At 32.0% G+C, this 20,490-nt stretch overlaps 3 protein-coding genes across 12 annotated transcripts; all 3 read right to left on the bottom strand.

Annotated features, from left to right (window-relative positions):
• Positions 1-2,005: 2,005 nt before the first annotated feature.
• LOC110616598 (pentatricopeptide repeat-containing protein At4g26680, mitochondrial) lies at positions 2,006-6,259 on the bottom strand. The gene is made up of 2 exons (XM_021759024.2): positions 3,445-6,259; positions 2,006-2,275 (listed from the first exon to the last, which is right to left on the bottom strand). Exon 1 carries the CDS (start codon positions 6,112-6,114, stop codon positions 4,531-4,533), a length of 1,584 nt encoding a protein of 527 aa, XP_021614716.1. The 5' UTR covers positions 6,115-6,259; the 3' UTR covers positions 2,006-2,275; positions 3,445-4,530.
• On the bottom strand, positions 2,307-6,383 carry LOC110616599. Its single transcript, XM_043957876.1, has 2 exons — positions 6,257-6,383; positions 2,307-3,797 (listed from the first exon to the last, which is right to left on the bottom strand). The coding sequence occupies exons 1-2, from the start codon at positions 6,374-6,376 to the stop codon at positions 3,441-3,443; spliced, it is 477 nt and encodes a 158-aa protein (XP_043813811.1). The 5' UTR covers positions 6,377-6,383; the 3' UTR covers positions 2,307-3,440.
• Positions 6,384-9,349: 2,966 nt separating this feature from the next.
• LOC110618294 lies at positions 9,350-18,850 on the bottom strand. 10 transcript variants are annotated; one of them, XM_043957680.1, is made up of 4 exons: positions 18,292-18,850; positions 17,406-18,138; positions 17,230-17,326; positions 9,350-9,648 (listed from the first exon to the last, which is right to left on the bottom strand). In XM_043957680.1, exons 1-3 carry the CDS (start codon positions 18,765-18,767, stop codon positions 17,237-17,239), a joined length of 1,299 nt encoding a protein of 432 aa, XP_043813615.1. In that variant the 5' UTR covers positions 18,768-18,850; the 3' UTR covers positions 9,350-9,648; positions 17,230-17,236. The 10 variants fall into 10 exon arrangements, 8 of the variants coding, with proteins under 8 accessions (XP_043813615.1, XP_021617144.1, XP_021617146.1 ...); XM_021761452.2 differs by having other exon boundaries at positions 17,230-17,321; positions 18,292-18,849; XM_021761448.2 differs by lacking the exon at positions 9,350-9,648 and adding an exon at positions 9,693-10,109 and having other exon boundaries at positions 17,230-17,321; positions 18,292-18,849.
• Positions 18,851-20,490: the final 1,640 nt, after the last annotated feature.

Here is a 20,490-nt window from a genome sequence, read left to right as displayed (position 1 = left end):
CATACAAGGGAACACTTAACTTCTTCTCTCACTAAAACTCCTTCTCAAACCTTAACCTACCTAAATCAATAATCAGCTCTATTAATTTCTAACCACCCATTTCGATCCATTGATTTCCCGGTGGATTCAAACCCTTGCCCACACGTCCATCCTATTGAGTCTATCGGACCTCAGATTATCACCGTATACCCAATAATTAAATAAATGTAAAAAGCAAAGAGTTGAAGATGTGGACATAGATCTGAAATATTTTTGGATGCTAGAGTAAACATGTGCATTTTTAGACATCAATTTATGCTAATTGGGGACTTGGGTCGGGCCATGAAATACACAAACGAACACATGTAATAGGTAAATTAAAGACTTTGCATTACAAACTTTCATATCCAAATCTTTACTTTATGAAGGGGACATGAGATTGAAGGTGAATATAAGATGAAATATGAGAGGCGAAATGAAGTCGTAGGATTAAGCATTTGACAAAAATCACAAAATGAGACCACACGAGACAAGTGAAATTGCAAAGAGTGAAAAAACTGAGGATAATAAAGAAGAAGAATAAAAAGATTAAATGAAGAAGAAAGTTTTTGAAGGTGTGACCATATGAGACAAATAAAGAAAAAGTATTCATTTAGGGAGTCTCATGTGACATAAGTAACAAACAATAGATGTAAACTAGTTGGGCTCAGTTAATTTGTTTTTTTATTAACTTAATTAAAACGAAACAAAACATCAAAAAATTTCTAAATAAAAAACCTATCTTTTTAATTTATTGCATTTCTTTTTTTTTTTGTCTATAATATAAAATTGCATTACAAGGGTATAAATTATGACAAATTAAAAAAAGTTACAACAAGAAGATTAATCCTTTCAAATCATAGGTACACAAGTATGTGGGTAAAATTTCTTTGAGGTATAACTTAGCTACATCCTTGGTATGAGAATTAGTCGAACGATGTACTTAGGAGAAAAAGACAAATAGAATGTGAGAACTAAATATCTTAATAGCAGCTAATATCGCATTAATATCCTACGATCGGTGAGATTTGGAACATTGAATTGCCTGAAAAATAGAGTCTATCTCACAAATAATAGACTAGAAGTCAATCTCAACTACAAAGCTAATTCTTACTAAAATGGCACAAGCCTCGCTTAAAGTAGGAGATGAACAGCACATCCTCTTAACTATACTACGCACTATAAATCCAATACTATTTGTGACTATCACAGCTATAGGAGAGTGAAGGTATTGACCGCTAGAGGGAGGAGAGACAAAAAAAAAAACACCACTCTACTCAAACTTACAAATGCCAATCGAAATACTTCATGCAATAGCAAAAGATCAAGCTTTGTCAAATAAATGATAATATTATTTTGTGCCTTCTATATATGCCATAGGATAAGAAATGTAGGAGTGAAGAGTCTAAGACTATCGAGATCTAAAAGAATTCCATCCTATATTGCGATCCACCAAGGCAAAAAGCTATGGAAACCTATGAAATTATGTGTATATCCATATGGTCTAATAAGCCACGTAGTCCTAACATGATTATAAAAAAAATATGTGAAATAGAACTGACTAGAATTCGTCAGAAATTTTAACCAATAACGTTTAGTTAAAACGAAATTTAATCCGTCGAAAACATTTGCGATGGATCATTCCATCGAAAATATTAACAACAGCTAAATCTGTTGGAAAAGCAAAATCCATCCAATAACCAATCTATCGAAAAAATTACCGACGAAAAATAGCCGTCGATACTCCATAAAAAATATTAAGACTATTTTAAAAAAAATTCGTTGCAAATCCATCGAAAACATTAAAATTATTTTATCAAATCCATCGCAAAATTATTTATATTTTCAATAACATTCATTACCATCAACAAAATAATTTTCTATGTTAATTTAGACATTTCTTGTATAATTTAAATAATTTACAACTGAGAAACATTTTCAATATAAATTAAGTGCTATTCATAATTATTTTAATTTATGTTCATATGCACAAATACTTCAAAATATTTATAAAGTTGAAAGTTTAGAATAAATCAATAGTACTTAACAATGTTTATAAAGTTTAAAACAAATCTATCAATTTGCTGAAACATCTAATGGAGAAGTAGAATCTACAATGATGTGATGATGATGATGCATTTATTTATGGAGTATGCTCCCGTGTTTCCTCTTACACCTCTACTGCCTCATGTGTTTCATTTATAGAGATATGTTGGCCATGTCCTTTGCCTCTAGATGATACTGTTCTTCGAGACATCTGAAAAAATAATTATATATAAGTTTCAATAAACAATAATTATAAATAATAATTAAATATAATCAAATAATAAGTTTTTAAAAACATATAAAAATAAATTTATATGATAAAATAAATTTCAAATTCACGACAAAGTACTAACATCGCATATGACTAAACCTCCTGTTGATTCATGTTGCACGCATAATAGCTAAAGTAATTATTCATATGTACTAACGGCTAATTATTCACGATTAATTACATTCACCGATCAACACATTAGAAATGACCAACATTGATGCGATATAATAATTGCTAACTAACTTTACCGATTCAATTCTTCCAAGCTATTTATTTCATATTTTTTTAGTAAGAATCATTCTTATTGTGGTAAAATAAAGCAATCCACTCAACTTAATTTCATCTCATTTCCAAACTACTAGTTCCAAACTTGTTAAGGTTGGGTAAAGGTTACACCAGACAATGATCTTAAAAAGGGTTCTACACTTGACAGAATTCAAAAATGTAACCCATACTTAACAAGATTTTCTAGTGGAAAATGTTTTATAAAAAAGAAGGCCAGAAGACATTACAAAAATTGTATCTTCTTCAAGAAATAGTTCTTATTGCTTTCTCCCTTCCTAAAATTGTGGAAAGATAAATGAAAAGGGGGTCCATAGTCGTATATCTCTAGCAGGTAAGGAACACCATTTCCATACCCATGTAAACACCATTTGTTGAGAAATATATTACTAGCTTTGATATCTCTATGCACAATATGTGGAACAATATGTAAACACAACAATAGATCAACAATATGATTAGAAAATATTCCAACAAAACAAATTTTAGATTATATAGGTATCCGTTTATAAACCTACTGTCCATGTATTTAATCGATATCTTATTTTGGAATTGCAAATTTTACATTATATAAGTATCAATTTAGAAAATTTTACAAAAATAAATGAATATTGGCATTCTACAGCTGCAGAATGCTATTCTGCAGTTGCCGCTATTCTGCAGAATGGCAAGCATTCTCCAGCTGCAGCCATTCTGTAGAATGGCGTTCTGCAGCTGAAGCATTCTGCAGAATGGCATTAACCAAACAAATATTATAATTTATATGATCATTTTTAGGGCTATTCAATAAGTAGAGAGCAATTTTTGAAAACAAACTAGTGCATCACCTTCTAGCTGTCAGCAAAATTTGTTCTGCTTCTATGTACTTATTCCTTTCAATCAAAGAACAAGCAGTGTTGTATGCCAGTTCAAAACTGCTAGATGCTTTAATCCGATTTGCCTCCATCATTCCTAGCACTTCAGAAGCTCTCCCACCCAAAACCAAACCAGCAACATGGTTTATTTCCAGGGAATCAATCTTGGACTTTAGAAGCTTCTGATAGACATCAACACAAGCACCCATTTTCCCCATACAAAAAAGAATTTGTGATTCTAACAGCATGGTTTCAGAATTTCTCTCTTGGACTTTCAAAGACTCCAATGCTTTATTCAACTTGTTCTGTTTGTATAAACAATATGCCTATTTAGAGGAATACGAAAACCATTTAGCTCCAAATTGAATTAAGACACTATGAGAACCAGTGGCTTAGCAAAATTTGCTTCTCGTGTCCTATCTAGCATGAGTCTTAAATTCATGTGACGACACTCAAACTAAGAAAGCAACCCAAGCAAGCAGATAATGAAATGAAAAATACAAAAAGATATTAACATTATAAGCACCTAACTGTAAGCAACCCAAGCAAGCAGATAATGAAATGAAAAATACAAAAAGATATTAACATTCGTCGCTGATGCCGTAGCTAAGTTTGTTTTTTTTTTTTCGATGGAAGCAAAGTCTGACGCTAAATCCGTCGTTGATAGATGCAAAGCCGGCTAGTCCATACCCTATCCATTGTGCTCATCACATCAACTCATCTTACCACCCGCGCATTTAAGGTCTCGGCAGCGCACTGGGGAGACAGTCAATGCATAGGAGGTCGGCATCTTACCCTAATCTTGTCAAGTCGTGCTCTGCTCGATCTGTATTGAGGTGGATTCCCTTAGTTACTTATGACTGGTCAGGCTTACATCCAATACCGGGCCTTGAAGGGGTCTGCTCATCTGTTCCAGGCTTTGGTAGAGTCAGAGGAGTTGCTTTGATCTTTGAATCTCATAGGTCGGGCTTTCTACTGCTCGGTCAGACCAATCAGTTAGATTTAGGGAACCCTTCTGAATCCCATGTACACGTGCCGTGATCTTAACGAGCACTATTATTATATGTTATCAATAGGTTTAGCCTTTTCAAAACCTTCTGGCATGATAGTTCTAGCTTCCATCTCATTGCACAACTTCATTGCCAAATGATCTTTTCCACATAGGCAAAGTCCATGGTAAATTTCCAACAGAACATCTGATCCTGGAGCCATGCATCTTTCAAACATTTCTATCAGGACTGTAAATGCTCCTTCATAATCGTCGTTCTTGCAGAATGCAGAAATCAATATGTTGAAAGTTTGTTTATTTGGATGACAACCACTCCTCACCATACTTTTATACAGCTGAAAAGCACGGTCAGAGTTATTTCTCATACACTGCCCAATAATAAGAGCAGAAAAGGTAGAAGCATTGGGAAACAAGTTCAATTTATCAAGTTCTTTAACCATATATGCAGCCTTCTTGGTCTTGCCCTCATTGCAAAGACCTGAAATCAAGGCATTGTATGTCAATATATCAGCTTTAACACCATTCCTTGACATCTCCTCATAAAGCATGCTGCCCATCTCACTATTCCCCACTTGGCTGTATCCATTTATTAAAGTATTGTAAGTTATGGTATTAGGAGGTACATTCAGGACTTTCATGTCACTAAAAACTTTACTAGCTTCATGTATTTTCCCTTCTTTGCAAAACCCATAAATTAAAGTATTAAATGTAACCACATTTGCCTCCAATCCTCTCTCCCTCATCATGTTTTTAAGCTTCACAGCAGAGTTCAAGAGACCCTTTCGACAATACCCTATAATCAAGGTATTGTAAGAAGTATCATTAGGACTAATTCCTAGATTATGCATTTCCTCAAACACCTTCACTGCCTTGTCAAGTTTTCCTGATTTGCAAAAAGCAGACATAACCATGTTAAGAGTGTACACATTTGGTGATATCCTACATCTACTCATTTCTTTATAGAATCCCAAAGCAATATCCACCCTGTGTAAATCAAGCAAAGAGCTCAAATAAGCATTGCAGGACTCTACAGTAGGAAAAAATCCATAATCCTTCATATGAAAAAATGTATCTGTAGCATCCCTGAACCTTTTCATATGTGCATATGTCTTGAACAGTGAATCAAACACGCGAGGCGAGGAATCACACATTCGATATGAATAAAGAATTGCATCAAACAACTTATCTGCAATATCTATTGAACTTGGAATGAGTATACTCTTCAAAATGAGCTCAGCAGACTTGAATTTTCTGTTTTTGGTAAGAGTGTGGAGGATTATCGAATGGGTTTCAAGTGTAAGAGAATTAGGGTTTTGGGTTTTGACCCAATTGAATAATTCCAGTGAAAGAACATGATCTTTCTTCATCCTTAGCAGAATGTGCTTAACTCTGAACGGTGTAAAATGAGTAGATAATGAATTAAGCTTATCCCAATCAGTATGAATCAGGTGGCTATGTGCAACATTTATAAAATCAAGATCTTGGCCTTTGGGTTCAGGGAGTGTTCTATTGGGTATTGGAATTGAATTCCAACTCCTCCTCAAATTTCCATGAAATTGAGGTTCTGCAGATGTGGGTTTAATCGACACAGAATCTAGCAAAGTCGAAAACTGACGAAACAGAAAGATTCTCATGATTCACACTAGACCAAAGAAGCTGGAAGAAATCAGTGCAAGCAACGTGATTGCCCTATTCGTCAGGAGATGGAACTGGGTTCAATCCAATTCAAGAAATTTGAACAATATAAAAGCAAGATAGTTATTGTCCCTAACTAACCTCTGTTGAAAAATTGCCCAGCAGATGAATTTGATGAGAATGTTGCAGAATGGACACTGTTCGGGGGCATTTTGCAAGACCGAGAGGAGTAGAGCGAGTCAGAGACTGGTGCCTGACCATGTGAATGCCGAGGCCGACCACGGGAGGGGTGCCTTGGACTCGTTCAAGGTGCTTGAGCTAGCCCGGCCCGGAGTGCAAATAGCAGATCTAAGGATGCTAAAAGCAATTATGAAAAATGTTATGTTTATGTTTCCTTTTTAATCAATTTATTTTTTCCATTTATATCATATATTTTCTATAATATAATTAATTTATAAAAATTATTTTAAAAAAATTTAAACTAAGATATAAATTTTTCATAAAATTTGATTTTTTTTTTGTAATAAAGTAAAATTTTCTATCTAAAAATATGGGAAGGTGGGAAAATTTATCATTACAACAAATATTCCTCCTTAAATATAAGAATTACAATTTTTTTATTTTTATTTATAATTTTTTAATCTAATTAGATAATTATAATAGTATTTTACTTAAATTAAAATTATGAAAAATTACATTAATATTTTAAAAAAATTAATAACAGCTTATATTGACATTTAATTTTGTTAAATTAAATTTTTATATAATCTAATATGACATTAAAAAAATAATTAAAATAAAAAAAATTGTATTTGAAAAATTAATAAAAATTAATATTTTAGTGAGACATATTTGAAATTCTCACTAATAACAAAATTTGTGATGATGTAACTGTTGCTAAATAGAATCAATTTTAATTATTTTATAAATGACTAAATTTTAAATTAATAATACTATATAAAATAAAATGATTATTTTTAAATTTTAGCATAGATTATATTTAAAATTTTTATTGACAAAATAGTTTTTAGCTGCTAATATTTATTTGATAAATTAAATTTATATAAAATTTATTTTCTAATAATATTATTTTATTATATTAAAATAATTCTAACACATTAATTTTTATTTATAATAATTAAAATTATAGTACTATTAAAAAGAAATATTACAATAAATAAATATTAATATTTTTATTAAATTAAAATTTAAAAAAAATACATTTTTATTATATAATAACATTATTTTATAATTATACACAATAATTTTTTAAAAAATTTTACACTTGAAACCTTTATTATATAATAACATTATTATATAAATGAAAGTTGTATATTTTATCATAATATTTCTAATAATAAATTGACTAAAGTAATATAATTTATTAATTTAAATGATTAAATTTTAAATTAATAATACTATATAAAATAAAAATTATTGTTTTTAAAATTGTTATTGCAATAGGATAAAATTAATTAGTAATAAATTATTTATTATATTTACAATATATATTATAATTGTACTATACAAATAACAATTTTTTGTTGTATTAAAAATAATCATAATAATAAAAAATTAGTCATATCTTTTAAATTATTAATGACTAAATTTAAAATTAATAATTTTGTATAAAATAAAAATATAAAATTACTAATTTCACTATGTTTATTACATTGTGATAGCAGCCATCGTATAATATTTTTTAAAAACATACCTAATTTTACATGATAATTTACTTTTAATTGAAAGTTTTATCGTCTATATCCATTGCTGAGATTTGAATGATCTCTCCCTCAAATTGTAAGTATTTAAAAATAGATTATATTTTTTTTTGTTATAAATTGAATCCTCCAATTGTAATCTGTTGCTTACTTTAGAACACATATATGTGGGATGATCGACTTATTTACAAATACCATAGATTTATATATTATTTTTTACTGTCAATTATTAAATTACAGTGAAAAATTGTGAAATTTTAAATTTTAAAGATGTAATATCTTACTAATAATTAATTTTTAAAAAAATATTAACTTTTTTATAGGATAAAAGTTTTTTTTTTTAATTTAAAAAATCCTCTTCTATCACAAATAACAGATTCTAAAGTCTTATATGATTATTGCTATTAATTTTTAAAAAAAATATTTAAACTCTATTTATTTTATAGAAAATCTTTTGAGTAAATTATTTTTTATATTTTTTAATATTTAGAGTATTAAAAGAAATTAATTAATAAAGATTATTTTTCTAATTAAAGAGAAATTATTTTTTTTAAGAGAATGACTTTCTATTTTCAACAGATAAAGTATTTTTTTATATTTAAAAAATTTTATTGATATATTTATATATAAATTTATTAATAATTTTTCCGTCCCATAAGTTTTATTAATTTTATTTTTATATACATATTAAAAAATATAATTTTCTATTAATTTTTTAATTATACACACTTTAATATATTCAATTTTATTAAATATTAAAAAATATTTAAAGAAATTTCTTTAAAATAAAATAAAATAAAATAAAATTATAATAGTCAATTTATATATTATTATTATTTTAAAAAAATAAATAATAATTTATAATAATTAAAAAATAAAATAATAATTATGTGATGGAGGAAATATATTTTATGAAAACTATTTCACTAAAAATATTTTTTATAAAAAATATTTTCAAATACAAATTATTTTTTACAAATAAACACAATACTCATTTTACTTGTATACAAGTATCCTTACCATTAACTAAGATATATCTTTCATATATATATATATATATATCTATCGTTCCATCATGCAAAAATATGCAAGTCTTGCTGAAAATTGAGATACGAAAACCAAAATATTCCCTTATATAAGCAATAATAAAATTTTAAGTAGGGTTTTAACATCTCTAAATTATTTGTATTTGTTTTTAAAGAAATAAATATATATATATATATTATTTATTTATTTATTAGGTTTGTAAATAATTATTTTTAGGCTCCTGAGGTACTTAGTACAGTATAGTTTTTTTTTTTTTTTTGAAGAAATTAGTACAGTATAGTTAGATTGGAATTAATCCAGTTACAAAATAACTAACATTTAGTTTACCTATCAAATTCTCTAATGTGATCTCGTGGTCATTGTCTTGTCAGCCTAGTTTGTTTCTGTTATGAGCTAGTTGAATGGATGCTGATCTATAAGTATACTTTCAAATGTTAGTCTAAAGGATAGCATTTCAGGTATTTTCCATGAAAGCTATTAAAGAGAATAGTTTTACACCTTAAATCAAACCATGCTTCATGGGCATGAAACTTCAGATATTAAGTAGCATATCAAAGCTAATTAGAGCTCTATTCCAACATTGCTTAAAGAGTTAATGAGCTCCTGTATAAGTTAAGAGTTGCCTAGTTTGTCAGTTGTCACACAATCACTTGTGAAAGAAAGAGATTGCAAGTCTAGTTAGCTATGTTCAGTTTAGAATCTCCTACCACACAAAGGACGACCTTCATCAGCCCCTCAATCCTTCCACTACATCAGATCAGAGAACTGCAGAACAGATGAATTTATATTGGTAAGAACAAAAGACGCCTGGCCTGTGACAAAGTATGTAATATTGAATCAATCACAAAAATTGTTATTATCCCAAAATCATGCTCTAAGAATAGGGGATTCTGTTTTTCAACCCAAATCCTAAGTCCCAAATTGACAAGGTGATCATCTCATTCAGACTTGGTTGCCATAGTTTTCTTTCTTGGACATACATTCAAATAAATAGGTTAGTAGTATGAATACATGAAAATACATTAGCGAACAGTAGTTTGATAGAATTCCAGAACTCCTCAATTAGCTTCATGACCACTCTCTGTCACTATCAAGATACTTTACTCCTCTTGGCTTTACGACCTCTTTCGTTTCTCATATTACTGGCAGTAATAAGTTTATAATCAGAGCAAGGCATTTGACTTAGCTTTCCAAACCTTTGCTCATAGAAGTGCCATAATTCTGCCCTGATATCAAAGATAATGAAGAGAGAAAACTGATGAACAATAGAAGAAACATGAAGACTAGTTGAAAAGAGCGGGTAGTGGGGTAAAGTTACTTGGGATTCAAGGAAAGAGAAAAAAATTTTTGAAAATATGTGCGACAATTATATTGTCAAACATTTTTGTTCAGTGGACCTCAACTCAGCATGTGTGGTGCTGAATTGGCCATATTCTACATTATAAGTAACTGAGGGTGCAAAGATTAATTGATCCATTAATGGATGGGTCAATAAGCGTCAGGCTATGTTCGAAAGTTATACATACTCTCGAACATAGCTTGGTGCGCCATGTTGCACGCAGGGATTCCCTGCACGCAACGGTACATGTGGAGAACTGTCTTTTTTCGAACTAGGTTAGGGGAAAAATATTTGAGTATCAAACAGCTCATAAAAATATTTACAGAGTATGGAACAAATGCCTCTTTGACAGTCATATTGTCAAAGAGGCTCAAACAAGTATGCTCCCATGCTAATAAGTTGGCTTGTTCAACATTTATAGTATTGAACACACCAACTTTCATGGAGTGCAGAGAATTTGCACCTCGTGCAAATGACCCATCAATTAACGAGTTATATTATGGCACTTATGTTCGATACTTTCAGTGCGAAACAAAGGTGCTGAAGTTTTGTACGGACAGAGGTTCTAGTAGAGAATCTCACTCAGAAAGTTCAACACTTTTAAGTGTTACTCGGCACACTTTGATACCCATAATGTCAAGCAAAAACCAGTTTAAAACACTCTACATATCTGGTGCGGGAAAAAATTGAAAATACAATTTATCTCTAACATCCATAACTTTATGTAACATTAGGTGAATTTTAAATAAATATCCAATAGTTGTTTTAAATAAATATTCAATAGTATTTTTATTTCACAAGCTAGTTTAATTTAAACGAGTGCAAAAAAATAGACTCCCATATATCAAACGTGTTGCCCTCATATTAATGTACAAATACCTGTTATAACACACATTTATTAAATTGTAGTAATTCTAAATCATGAATGGATCAATTACAGGAAGTTTTTATCCAAATAATTAAATAATAATAACATTTTTTTTTCCTAAATATCACATATCGAACAATATGTCATGTCTTGGTTGCTCAGTTTCCAGAATCTTTCAATTCAAATTATGTAAGTAGTCTTTCATTTTTCAATAAAAAATGACATTGAAAGACTATAAACGTAAGATATGACATGTTGAAAAAGCCATAATACATAGAAATAAATGAAAACACAACTAATTTGACAAAACTTATTGTTATAGAAAGTAAATATGTTAATATAGGAAGTAAATATTAATAGATGTGTTAGTTGCTTAATCTTAGAGATTGCATAATCGTAGACTTGATAAAAGGATTCCTTAGGTTTTTAATGTATAAATATGCTGAATCTCTACTGTAATATACACAATAAATATTACTCTTCTGCATAGTATCAGAGCCTCTATACAAAATATTTGAATTTTTTTTTCCTTTTGTTTTGTTTGGAGACTTAGGATTCCATTGTACTGTTCTTTTAGGTTATCCATATAGGATAACATTTATCTCTCAGCGCGCCCATCCTTCATGGAGAGGCGACGACACTGCCCTGAAGAGCCAACGGTTGGCCGACCGGCAAGTAGTTGTCATGCACTGTGACAAGTTTCTGACGCCGGCGCGTCACATGTCCGTTTTTGTCCCCATCGCCGTAGTCGCCTCGAAGTACTCTCTTCGATTCTATGGTCAGTTTGCTGTTGGGTGTTTTATGGAGGTGTTTTTTTGATTTGGATCGCATTCTGGTACTGTTCACATCTTTTTTGTCTTTCTATGGTCAGCTTTCGATGAGTTGTTTTCATAGCTGAAATTAAAAACACTAAAGCTGATGTGATTCCGGTAATGACTAAAATCACCAAACACAAATTAAATGGGTCTAATTTTCTAGATTGGAATAAGACTATCCGTATTTATTTATGAAGTATCGAAATGGATGATCATCTTACTAATGATCCTCCAACTGATGATACTAGAAAAGATTGGATCAGGGATGATACTCGATTATTTTTCCAGATTCGAAATTCCATTCATAGTGAGGTAATCAGTATTATCAATCACTATGAATTTGTTAAAGAATTAATGAATTATTTGGAGTTTTTATACTCTGGTAAAAGGAATATTTCTCGCAATTATGATGTGTGTAAGACGTTTTATCGAGCTGAGAAATAGGATATAAAAATTATTTATTACATCGTGCAGAATCCGAAAATATTTTTGGATTCTGTGTGTCAAAGAGGCATGTTCGAACTCACTGAACTGCTCCTGTAGTAGCATACGTAGTTGCCGAACATGCCTATCCAGCACTTTAAGTGCTGGACAAGCTATCACCTCCTTGACATCTGTCCAGTGCTGGACAGACTCAAATGCTCAAATTCGGCACTCAACTAGCCACAACAGCTACTTCGGCACTTTGAGTGCCAAACATGTTTAAATCCTCGGTTAGCCAATGGCTAGTTCGACACACTCAATGCGCATCTTTCGGTTATTATAATTAAATTAAATATGCTCTAATATTGAATAGGTTAGGGTGGTGGTGTCAAAGTCCATATTTTAGACATTTATTTAATTCGTGCAGAATTTGGTTCAATAATTTGTAATTATAAACAAATCCGTTAATTAAGATAATGCAAGCCAACAATAAAACTAATATGAGACATGAAAGCCCACCAGAATCCATAATACAAGCTTAAGTCAAAACAACATAGGGGAATAAGCTCAAATAAATACAAACAAAATAAACATAATTGATATAATTTAATTGAAACACATTTTTACATACATACGGTTTACATGTTAATTATGATCACCAGTCCCACAGCCTGAGTGTCTCCTCTCGTGTGGAGCCCAAGTGTCTCCTCTCATGTGGAGCCTGTAAATGACCTTGCCATGGTCCCGGTGCTAGGAATTGTTGAGGATCCAAATCATCCTGTGTCGTCGGCGCATTGAGATCTGGAGTGCGCACCTCAGCCGCAAATAGATCAGACTGACCAAACAAACTGACACTAGCATGCCCACCCCAATTCAGCACTATACCATGCAAACATATGCTCTGTCGTACCGTCTGACCTCTAATACTGCCTAGAAGTAGAAGGCTCTAATGAAAATGCAAGAAACATCGATCCTAATAGTGTATATGGTACACTATAAGGACCGGTCATAAATGAAGGAGATGTAGTCGATATCGAAGGTCCCGACATCCATCCCATGAACTGATTCTGAGAAGGATAAAACATAATGTCACATGAGATTAACTCGATGGCACATGAGATGAACTTAGTGCATTCTGATTATGCGTGGACTCATGATACTGTATCAGGGGAGGCACTGGATGCACATCCCTCTCAACTCGTGCTGCTTGTGCCTGATCGCTTCTACGACCCCTAGTATGACCACGACTCCTACTCCTAGTGCCACGTGAAACTGACTCTAGAATAGGTGGGTCATCTGAGTCAGCTGTGCTAGGAGGTGCTGGATGTGGAGCTGGCAACTGTGTATGTTGTCTCTCTTCCATCGTACAAAAAGATACGGACTGTATAAGGTCGCAAATAGCCGTCATGCTCCCAGTGGTCGAGTTGGTAGCAATAGCATACATATGCTCAAGACCGGTCGAGTTGGTAGCAATAGCATACATATGCTCAAGACCATCTCCTGCAATAGATATAAAAAATTGTACAATTTAAAAGAGGCTGGTATTATTTAAAATTACATAAAAATTATAAATTTTTTACCTCTGATTCCATTGCCACTCCTTTAATAGAAATCCAGCATCTGGACACCCTACGGTACCACTTTAATGAAAATAGAGTGTCTTTGTTGCTGGCGGTCCAGTAATTATTACTCTTCCATCTTGAGTGTTTCAACATGCAATCCAATGTGAATGCACTTCTGCCCAATTAGTGTCGCTTTTCTGCAAATCAAAATCAGCGGTGCAGCAGATTATAGTGGTTCAGCTGGAATATGCTGCTGCATACCAAACTGTTGCATGACACGATCCAGCTGATGTCACTCTATAATGTGAAAGCATACTAACAGCTCTCCAAATTCCTTGTCCTTCGCGACAGTATTCGAGGAGCGACCTGAAATTAACATTTAAGTGTTATATATAAATTAATGTAGCATTAAAATATTAATTTTATTTAACAGTATTACCTGCTCGGGCAATAGTCGATCTAATTGATAACGCAATTCCACTAGTACATAGTTGACAACTTCAGTAATCTGTCGAGTATCACTCCACCTGTAGAATACATTATATTATCAAATATTTCTTTAAATATTAAATTAAAAAAATAAGTAAAAAATATTATAATATCACCTACCTTCTGCTTAAGAGAGCATCGTGATATGGTACTTGGTTAGCTAGTGTCGGCGATACTGTTGTAATACGGTCCCATGCCCATATTTGAAGTATAAATAATGGACCAGCCATCTACATAATGTCAGGATTTGTCGCCTTACACAATTGTCTGTACAACCATGCCAGACATGTTCCACCCCAGCTATAATTGCCGGCTTCTTCCAAATCAGCCAGCAACAGTAAAAACATGAGATTCACACGAGAAGCAGATGTATCACTGAAAACAGATGTTATAAAGGGTCATACATTTGCTTCTTGTGTGAATCTCATGCTTTTACTGTTGCTGGCCGATCTGAAAGAAGCAGACAATTATAGCTGGGGTGAGCATGTCTGACATGGTTGTACAGACAATTGTATAAGGCGACAAATTCTGACATTATGAAGATGGATGGTCCATTGTTCATACTTCAAATATGGGCATGGGACCGTATTACAGCAGTATCGCCGACACTAACCGAATACCACATCATGATGCTCTCTTAGGGAGCAAGTAGTTGATATTATAATATTTTTTACTTATTTTTTTTAATTTAATATTTAAAGAAATATTTGATAATATAATGTATTCTACGAGTGGAGTAATGCTAGACAGATTACTGAGGTTGTCACCCACATACTAGTGGAGCTGCGTTATCAATTAGATCGACTATTGCCCGAGTAGGTAATACTGTTAAATAAAATTAATATTTTAATGCTACATTAATTTGTGTATAACATTAAAATGTGTCATGTACTGAAGCCCCTGATTGAGTCAGGGCCCGAATACTGTAAGGATGAGAAATTTGGAGAGCTGTTATCCCACTAGTATTCTTTCACATTAGAGAGTGGCATCAGCTAGATCGTTTCATACGACAGTTTGGTATGCCACAGTTTGGTATGCAGCAACATATTCTAGCTGAACCACTATAATCTGCTGCACTGCATAATTTTGATTTGCGGAAGAGCGACACTAATTGGGTAGAAGTGCATTCACATTAAATCGCGCGCTGAAACACCCGAGATCGAAGAATAGTTACTGAACCGCCAGCAACAGAGTCACTCCATTTTCATTCGGAGTATATGGAGTGGTACCGTAGGGTGTTTAAACGCTGAATTTCCATTAAAAGAGCGGCAATAGAATCAGGAGTAAAAAATTTATAATTTTTATGTTATTTTAAATAACACCAGTCTCTTTTAAATAATATAATTTTTTATATCTATTTTAGAAGATGTCTTAGTATATGTATACTATTGCTACCAATCTGACCACTGGGAGCATAACAGCTATTTGCGACCTTATACCATTCGTATCTTTTTGTATGATGGAAGAGAGACGGTAGACAGTTGCCAGCTCTACATCCAGCATCTGATGCACCACCTAGCACAGCTGACCGACCCTGATGACCCACTTATTCCAGTTCACGTGGCACTAGAGGTAGGAGTCGTGGTCATGCTAGGGGTCGTAGAAGCGATCAGGCACAAGTGGCAAGAGAGGGATGTGCATCCAGTGTCTCCCCCGATACAGTATCATGAGTCCACGCATGATCAGGATGCACCAAGTTCATCTCATGTGCCACCGAGTTCAACTCATGTGACATCCACGTTTTATCCTTCTCAGAATCAATTCACGGGATGGATGTCGAAACCTTCGATATCAACTACATCCCCTTCATTTATGACCGGTCCTTATGGGGCACCATATACACCATTAGGATCGATGTATTCTGCATTTCCATCAGAGCCTATGCATGAGCCTTCTACTTCTAGGTAGTATTACATGTTAGACGGTACTAGAGAACGTATGTTTGCAGAGTATAGTGCTGGATTAGGGTATGGGCATGTTGGTGTCAGTTTGTTTGGTTGCGCACTCCAAATCTCAATGCGCCAATGACACAAAATGATCTGGATCCTTAACAATTCCTAGCACTGGGACCATGGTAAGGTCGTTTACGAGCTCCACATGAGAGGAGACATTCAGGCTGTGGGACTGGTGATCATAATTGACATGTAAACTGTATATATATGTAAAAATACGTTTCAATTAAATTATATCCATTATGTTTATTTTGTTTATATTTATTTGAGCCTATTCCCCTATGTTGTTTTGACTTAAGTTTGTATTATAAATTCTTGTGGGTTTTCATGTCTCATATTAGTTTTATTGTTGGCTTGTATTATCTTAATTAACGGATTTGTTTGTAATTATAAATTATTGAATCACAAATTTAAATAAATGTCTAAAATATAGACTTTGACAACAACACCTTAACCTATTCAATATTAGAGCATATTTAGTTTAATTCTAATAACTGACATGTGCGAATTGAGAGTGCCGAGAGCATGTCCAGCACTTAAAGTGCCGAAGTAGCCGTTGTGGCTAGTTCGGCACTTAAAATGCCAAACTTGAGCATTTGATTCTGTGGACAGACGGGAGCAGTTCGGTGAGCTTCCGTGATAGAGACCTCCCGTGTGTCGAACAATGGTTTATTCGATACCAATAGAGTCGAACATGCATGTTCGGCAGTCATCTTTGACGCATATAATCTGAAAATATTTGTGTATTATGCATTTGATAAATAATTTTTATATTATGCATGATTTGAAAAAAAAGCTCCCCGTTCTAGACTCCTGATTCTCAAATATTTTTCCTCTAACTTGGATTGGAGAAAAGGTCGAAAGAGCCTCATTACATCAGGGCTACTGCATGACATACCAGTAGGCTAAGAATTGGAAGGGTGCATATTTTCCGTATATCTTTTCAACATCCCTTTGAACTGTTTGAATTGTGGAATTTTTGGCATGGACCTGCACTGAGAACTCTCAGACCTTGGAAGCACGCATCAACAGTTAATAAAGCATGAGAACAAATAAACAAAAAAAAAAATTTACCTGTTTTAGATGCCTCACTGTTTCAGAGTCGGTAGGAATAACATGATAAAATCCCATGCACATAAGCACATTTGCTCGCGTGAAAGGACCGAATCCGTCAATTACTCTGAGCTGATCAGCCAATTTACTATAAGTGGATAAGCTCCCTCCACTGCAAACTTCCTCAAGTTCCCCCATTGGAATCCTCCCTTCAACAATATCCTGTGAGAGTTTTATTATTCGACCTGCTCTATAGCCAAGTCCACTGCGCTTTGCCAAAAATCTTTCATCAAGGTTTGCTAGTTCCCTTGGACTTGGAAAATTATAAATTGGTTGGCGTGCGAAGTGAAGTGTCCCCTCGTGAGATTGAAGACCAGAAGTTGCAGAGGAACTGTTTTCGTAAAATTCATTTACTTCCTCACATGATATGCAGGTATCGGAGGAATCACCTTCTATACAACTAAGCGAGAAGTTTGGGCTCAAATTTGCCATCTTCATTTGCGCATCATCCATTGTCAAGCAAGTATCAGCTTCCAAATCCATCTCCATGCCCAGCAACTTATTTGTTAAACTTGTGGACACTCTCGACACTCTGAGCTTCCTCTTGGAATCTTTCCCAGCAGGTGTTTTAGGAATGAAATTATTTGTGTCACTTTGTTCATTCTTGGTGCTTGCATTCATACTGCATGATTGAAGCTGCAGTTCCGGTTGAAGCTCACAAAGAGCTCTAGCCATGCTTAGAGTCCTTGACCATCTGCCAATAGTGATAAGATATTGAAAAGGAAGGCCCAAAATAAATATTTAATAAAAACAAGTTGAAAATATCCTCCTTGCACCTCTTAGCGACAATATGTCAAACACCATAAAGGCATGAAACAAAAACAATGTTGAAGAAAAGATAAATTACTGGCAATTGCAGAGGAGAATGCACTTGACCATGTCCTCAAATAAAGTAGGGGATCTGAACACTCTTCCACCGAAACCTTTAATCCAATCACACTCCTCCTCTTCCAATGCAGCTGCAATCTTTCTAAACTCTCTAACATTCCACTCGTCTGTATCCGACAATCTGAGCATCCTCACGACCTGACCCAGAAGCGACGCTCGATCAAGTGAGGAGAGAGAGCGTACGCCGTGGACGCGCACGAGGAGAGAATGGGGAAGATCGGAGGGATGGGAGATGGAGACCATGAGGGAATGCGGAGGATGATTGAGACGCAGAGGGCGAGAGAAGGTTCGAGAGAGAGAATCCCAATGGTTGGGAGACATCATGAATAATCCATGGCTGCATATCGTCTTCTCTAAATCAAAGGTCTCTGCTGCATCTCCCAGTGGAACCTCTAACAATACTACACCTTCTCCTCCTCCTTTCTTCTCTCCCATTCCTCTCTAACTAAATCTTTAGTTCCTTGTTTTTTTTGTCGAAGTAGTTCCTTCTTGACTGCGGACTGCGCAGCACGAGTGTAAAAGCACCATTGTACTGTGTAAATTGCAATCTCGTCCCTAAATTTTGGACTTTCATTTATATCCTTAGACTTTAAAAAATTCTCTAATTTTATTTTTATATTTGGAATTATATTTTATATTTGTAAATTTTCTTTCATGTACTTTGTTCTTTTTTATATTTTCATATTTGAAATTCTCTAATTTTAAATTTATATTAAAATTAATTTAAAATTATATTTATATATTTTACTCATAATAATAATAATAAAATTACAAAATAACTTTTGAGTTAATGACAAAAACTTCTTATTATATTTTTCATTTTTATAATTATACTTTTTTTTTATGTTAGACTAATTAAACCTTATATTTTTATATTTATTTTAATTACACGCAACGTTAAATTTTCATTAGAGACTAATAGATTTATCAAATCATCTAACACGTCATTATGCAGTAAAATTTGCGATATAATTATTAAAATTTAAAAATTTATTATTTAATTAGTAAATTTTTAAATTTTATGGTACAATTATAAATTTTTTAAAAAATTATTTATATAAAAAATTTGAAACTTCTTACTATTTAATAATTTAATCTAAAATTTTAAAAATTAATAAAATTATCTAAAATTATAAATTTTATTACAATTATATTCAAATTTAAAATTTAATTGAGAAGAGTATGTTGCTAAAATTATATAAATTATTTTATTATATTCATCTATTATGTTAGATAAAGGCTATTAATATAAAAAATCTAAAAATTTTAATTATTTTATAATTTAATCTAAAATTTTAAAAATTAATATAATTTAACTCAAAATTTTTAAATTTTTTCTCTTTTATTGCTAAATTTTTAAGATCCTATTATTATATTCAGTTTCATCTGTTTAGTACAAAAAACTATAATGGGATTTTATTATATTTTTAGTTCTGATTTCCTTAGTTCTTTGGATTTTAATCATATTTGTTCTTAATGCAATGTCTATAATTATATTTTTAAGTGCGACTTATACTGTTAAACAGTAACAAAATATTAATAGTACAATAGTAAATAATAAAATTATAATTTTTATTTTTTATTATTGATATAGTTTTTTATAAATAAATATAATGAAATTGATTGTGATAGATGACTAATAAAATATTTAAAAAGTAAGAAATTAATAAATATCAGCAATTTTTGTTAGAACTTATAGAAAATAGAAAAAAATTAAAGTTATGATTTTTTATGATAAGGCAGACGGGATGAAAAAAATAAATTTTAAAGATTTAGAGTTGAATTATATCAATTTTTAAAGTTTTGAATTAAATTATAAAATAGTTAAAAAAAATTATTTTTCAATCAATAGAATTTATCTATGTACTATATGAGTATAATAAAATAATTTACATCATCTATTATCAAGACACGCTCTCTTCAATTTAAATTTTAAGTTTGAAAATAATTGTAACAAAATTTATAATTTTAAATAATTTTATTACCTTCTAAAATTTAGAATTAAATTATAAAATAGTAAAAAGTTTTAGATTTTTCATATAAATATTCTTAATATAATTACTTTTTAATATTATAAATGTTAATTTAAGAGAAATGACTGAAAAAATCCTAACCTTTAAAAAATTTATAATTACATAGTAAACTTTAAGAATTTACT

This window comes from Manihot esculenta, chromosome 6 (genome assembly GCF_001659605.2).
Source record: "Manihot esculenta cultivar AM560-2 chromosome 6, M.esculenta_v8, whole genome shotgun sequence".
Classification (NCBI taxonomy): Eukaryota; Viridiplantae; Streptophyta; class Magnoliopsida; order Malpighiales; family Euphorbiaceae; genus Manihot; species Manihot esculenta.
This window is presented reverse-complemented; position numbering and strand designations above follow the sequence as displayed.